At 39.2% G+C, this 7,999-nt stretch overlaps 2 protein-coding genes across 4 annotated transcripts; both read right to left on the bottom strand.

Annotated features, from left to right (window-relative positions):
* Positions 1-315: 315 nt before the first annotated feature.
* LOC135630888 (uncharacterized) lies at positions 316-2,335 on the bottom strand. Its single transcript, XM_065138169.1, has 4 exons — positions 2,179-2,335; positions 930-1,002; positions 696-751; positions 316-625 (listed from the first exon to the last, which is right to left on the bottom strand). Exons 1-4 carry the CDS (start codon positions 2,253-2,255, stop codon positions 526-528), a joined length of 306 nt encoding a protein of 101 aa, XP_064994241.1. The 5' UTR covers positions 2,256-2,335; the 3' UTR covers positions 316-525.
* Positions 2,336-2,687: 352 nt separating this feature from the next.
* Positions 2,688-6,795, bottom strand: LOC103972832 (transcription factor TCP20). 3 transcript variants are annotated; one of them, XM_009387204.3, is made up of 3 exons: positions 5,676-6,795; positions 5,435-5,508; positions 2,688-4,009 (listed from the first exon to the last, which is right to left on the bottom strand). In XM_009387204.3, the coding sequence occupies exon 1, from the start codon at positions 6,694-6,696 to the stop codon at positions 5,755-5,757; it is 942 nt and encodes a 313-aa protein (XP_009385479.2). In that variant the 5' UTR covers positions 6,697-6,795; the 3' UTR covers positions 2,688-4,009; positions 5,435-5,508; positions 5,676-5,754. The 3 variants fall into 3 exon arrangements, with proteins under 3 accessions (XP_009385479.2, XP_009385477.2, XP_018676705.2); XM_009387202.3 differs by having other exon boundaries at positions 5,435-6,795; XM_018821160.2 differs by having other exon boundaries at positions 5,443-6,795.
* Between the last annotated feature and the right edge of the window lie 1,204 nt (positions 6,796-7,999).

The following is a 7,999-nucleotide window of genomic DNA, read 5'->3' as shown; positions in this document are numbered from 1 at the left end:
GTACTGAACGAATGTATATTAAATGTTTCCTAAAACCAAGCATCAAAGAAATTACTAACAAGACTTAGAGGCATACAGATGATTATCATTGGCACATTCTGAGTGAAAGACTTGTAGAACTGTGTTCTGGATATTAAACAATAGAAAATAAATTAAAGGTAAAAATAAAAATCAAACCCAGCCCATTTCTGTGATCTGCCAGAATGGTCAACCAATTATATGGTGATATTAGGACCAGGAAATGCGTATCTTATACATATATAAACACATGACTAATCAACTGAAGCTAGATGCAAAGATAGATGTATCATGCGGTGAGCTGAAGACGATATTAATAGAAGATAGAAAATATTAAGCAATTACATTGTGGAAGTCTTGACTGGTATCTACTGATCAAGAACAGACATAAAATGATTGACTGCTCACTAATTGATTTCCATAAAATTACAATACAAGACATACGAAGATTTCAAACCCAACGACTTGCCATATTTCTGCTCCCTTTCACTCCTAAAATGCTGCTCACTAATTGTACTCTTCAATGATTTGTGTAGTAAGAATCATAAGATCCACAAATGCACTAAATGATGCACGCAGAAACCTAGCCTCCACTGCTTCAAAGTGCCTGTATTGACAGGGGAAAATGAAGAAGTACGATAAACAGGGATCTTCAAACAAGAAAGACGTGAACTTACACTTTGAGCTTGCCATCAGAAATGGACATCTGCCTCTTAACCTTGTCTGGCTGCAGCTGCAAATAGAATCGAAAGAGACAAGTTCAACAAAGTTACCAGTATACTGGTCTCGGTCTACCATATATTATATTATATTTATATAAATATATAAATATATAAATATATATAAATATATTATCTTCCACCTTTAAGGATACAATTATTGACAGGGAATTGACAAAGAGTTCTGCAAACCTCTTTATCAACGGTTAATGTAGCATATACAATTTTTGCATGCTCCTCTGATCCATAATCAACTTCAAAGTCACTGCAAACCAAAATGTTGGTATGGTAATTCCTGGATGTGGCACCATTTACAATAAAAATGAAATTGATGTGCAAGTATATACATCAAGTTCAAGTTAAAAGAAAAGGAAAAGCCTGAAATAACCAAAACTATTAAACTTCATTCACATATTCCCAGAAACTCTTGGGTGAAATGAGGTGGTGAAATTTTCTACTGCCATTTCAATTAAAGAAACTTTCAAATTTTGGATCAAACAATTAACAAGGCTGTAAATATGTTATTATGTATGGGTCAAAAATTGTAATAAAAATCCAACAAAAACAAATGATGCATGTACTGAAGGAATGCTGAAGCAAGTTGAGAATAACAAGCATGCTTCGATCGTGCTAATTTCCTAACTGAATGTTTTATGTTTATAGCATCTACAATATTTACTCCAATCCACAAGCAAGGGTTTTGCTCAAGAAAATTTTCATTTGTGAGAGGGAATTACTAACGCATCAGTTGTCATGCAAGCCTTGCATCAATGCTTCTTTGGTTTTCTCTAAGATTAATAACTTTTGGTATGGTCTACTAAAAACACTTATTGAAATATAATGTAACAAAACAATGCAACTCCATATTTGTTGTGCTTGATTCTTCCCGACGGTAGCAACCCATAGTAGGTTCTTATGATCCACGGTGGTACTATTAACAACATTCACCTCACCTTGCTCATTGGTAACCAAAACCACTTTAGCAGGCTGAAAAAAGACATCTTTTTCCAATCCAAATAATAAAAGCAAAATTATCTGGCATCTACCATCTGTTCCTCCACCTAATCATTCTCGTTTCCACTCTTATGGGATCAGCCACCGAGATACTCCTATATCACTCATAAATGCCAATTTGTAACCTTTTAGCATTAGTTAAATACCATCCACTATCTAAATACTAAAATGAGCCGTCGCTGAAAAATCACAAAATCTGAAGCCGAAAACCCCAAGCGATGAAATTATACATGTATGAGCAGGCAAAGACGCCAAGAACAAACTAACGGAAAATGTCACACATCGAGAGACGCAGAACAGAGAGGAAAAGATCACAATTTGAGACGAAACCGAGCCGCCGTACGGCATCACGAAGAAGAATACAGCATCCGATCAAACCAATTTTGTCCCCCAGCCGGTACGAGCAGAGAGGGGATGAAGAACCTACCATACAAATTCCCACCCAGAAGACGCAGGTGACCGGTCACCGACGTCAAAGCCGGCGTCAGAAGCCATGGGATCCATCAACGACGGTCACCAGATGGGGAACGGATACGCGACTAGGGTTTAAGAGCGCGATTTCAATGGGGACGTGAGAAAGCGGGTCAGAATTCATAGATTCGAAACCGACCCAGCGGGTTAGCGGGTGATCCGACCCGACTACCCTTTCCCTCTATGTTTAGTACGCAGATATTGGATCCTACTTTAATAAGTTCCGAGTATATTGAATCGGGTTTAAAATGGAATCGGATAGAAATCCATTTTCCTGCTAAAGGTTTCACTGATAGAATTGCTTTAACATATTGGATCAGCAACATAATGTCGAGAGAGCGCAGTCCAACCTTGTACTTTGGCCATGCAGCGACACAACGCTTCCAATTCCAACGGTTGCCATTGAGGCATTTCATCGTACACCACGTAGCGTTTCGCCTCGGGCTACTGCTCACCAAACAATCATTGAGCATCAACTGTTTCATCGATTAGAACATGGAAGGTAGAGTTGACTTCTACATCATGCTTGTTGCTTTAGGTATAAAGAGCTGTTCCAAAGTGTGCAGCAATATGATCTCTGGATGATGTGCGACAGTGTCATTTTCTCAAACACATGGTAAACGGTAGTGAAGTACTCCAAGCGCTCTTTGGACCGAAAGATTGGGATTCTCCGCAGTAGTATTGGCTCCCCGGAGATGGCCATGAGCTCAGTTGGCGCAGTAGCTATGCATGTGGTGACTGAAGTCTCCTCCACTGCCCATGCATCTCCCGAAATGGACGCAATTGTGATGAACAGCACAGCCAACACTTCCTGCACTTGCCTCCTCACCTTCTATATATAGTGCCACTGACATCTCTTGGTCACCATCTTCTTCTATCAGCTTGGTTTCCATCTATTGAGACAAATCCTCATCACAACCTATGCTTCATCTGCTTCATCACTATGCCACTTGATCCACTACAGAAATTACGTGTAACCTAAGAGTCCCAAGAGCCAGTGTCATGTTTCATCAAGTTTGTGACAGGTTGATCACATAAGCTCATTTGGTTAGTCGCAAACTTCTCATATATTGCCCATATCACAGTAGTGCATTCTTTGTATGAAGCTTTGCATGGGGAAGCTCCGAAATGGCAAAGAGAAGAGGCCAAAGGGCCTGATACTGAAGATCTTGGAGTGGTGCCAAAATATAGTGAGCCAACGAAAGGAGGGGTGCTTCACTGTGTTCATCGGCCATGAGAGAGAGCGGGAGCAGTTTGTGATCCGAACAGAGCACGTGAACCACCCTCTCTTCAGGATGCAGCTTTAAGCAGCGAAGATGGAGTTTGGGTACTCCCAACACTGGACCTATTGAGCTCCCATGCGGCATCAAAGTCTTTCTGGAGGTCTTGAGGGAGATGAAACAGGAGGTGGTGGAGTTGCCTTGGTGCCACTTCAGTGGAGGACACACTGGATATCATCCACTGGGCACGGTCGGTCGACGACAGATTCCAATGAACTCTCAGACTATGGCTCCGAAGCAGCAAATTGATCTGCCTGTCAATCTTCTTTAAATTTATTTTAGAAAGAGATCTTCCAGCTATCCACAATCATCTAAGCTGGATTAGCAGATTGTTCTGATGCCTATATATAATCTGGGTCTTCACTCATCATGTATTCTTAGCTTCCACCAGAAGCAGCAAGGTTAAGAATCAGCAAACAGCAAAGAAGCCTTGTCGTAACTTGCAATAATAATTGTCTGTGCTGTTTCTAATCCAGACTCCAACTTTACTTCTGCTGGCTTTGATGTCTGCAGCCATGACAAAAAATGCAAACTTGATTCAGGAGAAATAGCATGTCAATTGATAGTCTCTCAGCACCATATTTGAACAACAAAGTGTGAGTATGCATAAGGTCTTATAGAAAGCTTTGAGAGTATCAAAACAGAGTTTTATCAGGGAAAGCCAAACTAAACTGAACTATTGAAAATGTCGATAATATATTAAAGTCCATTTAGATTTATAGACAATACTAAACTCAATAATTTGAGGTTCTGCAAAACTAAGAAATTTTGCAAGTTGAGACACATATTATCTGCTCGACATAAATTTGACAAAACTAAGAAGACCGAGGCGCATGAACTTGACAAAGATAACCTGATCTTCTCAACATGTTATGCACTTCCAAATTTGAATCCTGATTTTGCCTATTCAAATCTTGAATCAACAACACGATGCAATAATCATCTTAACACTTACAGAATTTATGTCCACAAAGTGCAACAGTTTATTTTCTTCCCTTTCATATCAATCATTTTAAATAATATCATGAAGTTTCACACTAAATTGGACATAACGTTGTAAATTCAGTATGACAACTATCACATATACAACACACGTAGGAAGTGCGATGAACATAAATGGACTGATATTTTGGCCTACATTGTGTTTTTTTTTTTTAACTACAATTTTCTCAAGTTCATATTACTCTTTAGCCAATTCAAAATGAACAATGATCAGGTTTGATGGTTATTAATATTAACTTCAACTTAAGTATTTTAAGTTAGTGGTTCAGGCTCAACGAACTGGCCCCGTCCAGGAGTAACCCTTTTCTACTCAAGCCTCTCACCGTGCTCTAATAATATCAAAGTCAGCTTGAATACCATAAGATAACTGGCACATTAACTTTATTGAATCTGAATAGCTAGCTCAAAATGTTTAAACTAAAGTTAACAATAATACACCCATCAGATCATTATAGGTCAATTTTCATTTTAGTTCACTTCCGATGTGAAATTAATTGAGATGCTACAATATTTTTAAGCACAAATCAACTCTCATATCATAAAATAAGACAAATAACATAATTTTGTAATGGATTCAATATTCACAAAGACATCCTAAATCTATAAGCCAAAAAAAACTTAGTTAATAAAAATAGACATAAATAGAATTTTATCATAAAAACATGTAATTATCGAGTAATATGAAAGAGGAGAATTAGAATGCCTATAGACAGTGTCAATTATCTGGCTTGAAGTCAATAATGGTAAGACTAGAGATAAAATAACATTACCAGACTTTGTGTATGCAATATTTTACAGAACATCAATAGAAAACGGAAAATTACTCGGCATGCCTAACAGAGGTACAAGACATAAGTGTAATGGATGATGATATTTCCAACTCAGAGAGCAAGGCAATCGCAGATGAATTGATCATCGAACATGGCTTACTTGCACACCTTGACATCATGATACATGAAATCCCGGTACAGTATATCCGGCTCTGTCAACCTTGGACTGCAAAACTATACATCCAATATTATATTGTTACTATCCCAAGCTGATAGCATAAATCACTCATATGAACTAAAAGAGAGAGTGACACCAGAATTGGGAAACCACAAATGGAGGTTGCAGAGAAGGGAGGAGCAGGCAGAAGAAACCACCATCACCATGTGCCACAGAGACTTACTGATCCCGGCCATCTTCATGATCCAAAGAAATAAGCCAACAATTAGCATGCAAGTTTTCCTACAAAACTCTTCCAACCATTACTCTGACTCCTGTGAATCGTCTTCCGCTGAAAAGACTTGTTGTTGCTGCTGGTGTTGCAATTGCCCACTCCCAGCTGAACCAGCTGCACCCATGACATGCCCAATCTGCGAATAGAATTGGTTCAAGGCCTGAGGATTCAGCGCACCAGAATGGGCATCCTGTGATAGCCCAAGTTCCAGTCCCAGCAGTTGCTGTCCATGTCCGGCCAGCAGCGACGCGAAGCTCATCGGACCTGTGTTGCCGTCGGGCAAGTCCAGCCCGTGCAAAATCCCCATCCTCTGCATCAAGCTGCTCACCGATGTGTCGCCGCCGCCCGCACTGGAACTTGCAGCGGCGGCCGAACCAGGTTGCAGGAATCCGGAGTCAAGCACACCAGGCGGCAGCAAAAGACCGTGGAGGGGCCGGCCAAAGCTAGCAGGCCCCAGCATGGCCCGGTTAGGCCGGGGTCCGAGCTCATCGAACTTGGGATGGAGGCCTGCGGAGACGGTGGCACCGGTGGGGCCAGCCGCGGCTGCGGAGGCAAGGGCCGACGCCGGGATGGTGCCCGTGCCGGTGGCCGCGATGATGGCGGGCTCCGCCTGCTGAAGGAGCCACCGGATGGTCTCCCCATCGGACTTGTAGCCTAATTCTCTGGTGAGCTGGAAGATCCTGGCGGCGCAGAGGGCCGGCATCCTGATCCTCCTCCCCCTGCCTTCAACTTTCGTATGCCTGTCCTTGTTGGAACTCCTCTTGGGCGCAAGCTGCTTCCTCTGCTCATCCTTCTCCGCTGCCACCAACTGTAATCCCCCGTGCCTCTCTGAGGCTGCGGCAGGCACAAGATCGCTGCTTTCTGCTGCTGCTGCTGCTGCTGCATCAGTTTCATGAGACAGTGGGAGGGAGCGTTCCTGGGGGAGCCTGGAAACATGTTGTGGCTGCTTCGATGAGTCTTTGGGATCCATAAGGGAGAGGGAGAAAGGGAAAGGTTGGATTTTGGGGAGTCGGGTGGAGGGATAAAGGGGAGGGGAACTCAAAAAAGTATCGTGTTTTGGCAGAGGGAATCGAATTGGGGAATGAGGAATACACGCACATGGAAATAAAAGATTCCCCCTTTTTAGGTTTATGATGTGATGGGAATAGATCGACTGATCCCTCCAAGAATTATCAATAAAATCAAATTAGTTTCTTTTCTAAGATTAAGTATATCATAAATTTCAAAAAATATTTATTAGTTGAACTTATCTAAATTAAAATAATGCGAGTTGGTGGATGTCAATCGGTGAGATAAAGTCATAAAGTGTAAAAAGGAATAAATTTATTAGATAAATCAAAAGTAACTTTAGAGAAAAGATTGCATTGTTGTTATCTTACGGAAGATTTTCTGTATCTTCCAACAGAATCTATGTTTTGATATTACATCAGGGCATTTATTAAGAAAAATTCATAAGTTATTATTTTATTTTTTTTCATTTTATTTCAAGAGATATGTCTCTTATCCCTCAGTCGTATAACATCAAGGTATTTTTTTATCATTTTATCGATCGCACGTAACGTGTAATACATATGTCTCGCATACACGTGTGATCACATAATAGTGTTTTATTGATCTTTTAAATTTTGTAATGATTTATTACATTCTATTTTCTTTAATTTGTTTGAGTTCCATCGTCAACTTCTCTAATATATCCTTCTAATCTATTTAGTTGTTGGTATTACATTCTATTTAGAAGAATGAATATCTTTGTTATATCTTTAGTATTTTGTATGTCTATTCGAATTTTTTATTTCTAACTCTATTTAGCTTCTTTCACCTTTCCATGTCATCATTTTTAATTAAAAAACTAATTTTTATTCTTGATCTAAGAACACTAACATGATTCAAACTCCTAACTTATTATGTGGATATCTTACAGTATATGTATTGGAATATCTCTTTAGATATTGATATCATCAAGTTGTTTTAATAGTCAATGGTGTTTTTTAGGAAAAGATAGTTCAAATATATATATATATATATATATATATATATATATATATATATATATATATATATATATATATATATATAAAGGGTAAGTGATGAAAGTAAGATTCTTGAGACTTTATAAAAATATGTTAAAATTTACTAGATAAGCTAACCAATACCTTCAAATGAATGATAATTTTACAAAATATCATTGGAAGATTTACTGTATGATTTGAGGATTAAAATGTAAGATTTATTATCTACTTTTAACATGTCAACACTTATGTTCGTGGAAGAGA

The sequence above is a fragment of the Musa acuminata genome, chromosome BXJ3-2 (assembly GCF_036884655.1).
Source record: "Musa acuminata AAA Group cultivar baxijiao chromosome BXJ3-2, Cavendish_Baxijiao_AAA, whole genome shotgun sequence".
NCBI classification, from domain to species: domain Eukaryota; kingdom Viridiplantae; phylum Streptophyta; class Magnoliopsida; order Zingiberales; family Musaceae; genus Musa; species Musa acuminata.
Note: the sequence above shows the minus strand (reverse complement) of the source record. Positions and strands in the feature narration are given on the sequence as shown.

Bases quoted from the DNA above. Each gene is read 5' to 3' on its own strand.
- LOC103972832 (XM_009387202.3), bottom strand. From the start codon at position 6,696: ATGGATCCCAAAGACTCATCGAAGCAGCCACAACATGTTTCCAGGCTC.
- LOC135630888 (XM_065138169.1), bottom strand. From the start codon at position 2,255: ATGGATCCCATGGCTTCTGACGCCGGCTTTGACGTCGGTGACCGGTCA. The intron at 752-929 runs GTTTGCAGAACT...TTCTATTTGCAG, and splicing joins CATTAACCGTTGATAAAGAG to CTGCAGCCAGACAAGGTTAA. The intron at 626-695 runs GTAAGTTCACGT...CTGTCAATACAG, and splicing joins TCTGATGGCAAGCTCAAAGT to GCACTTTGAAGCAGTGGAGG.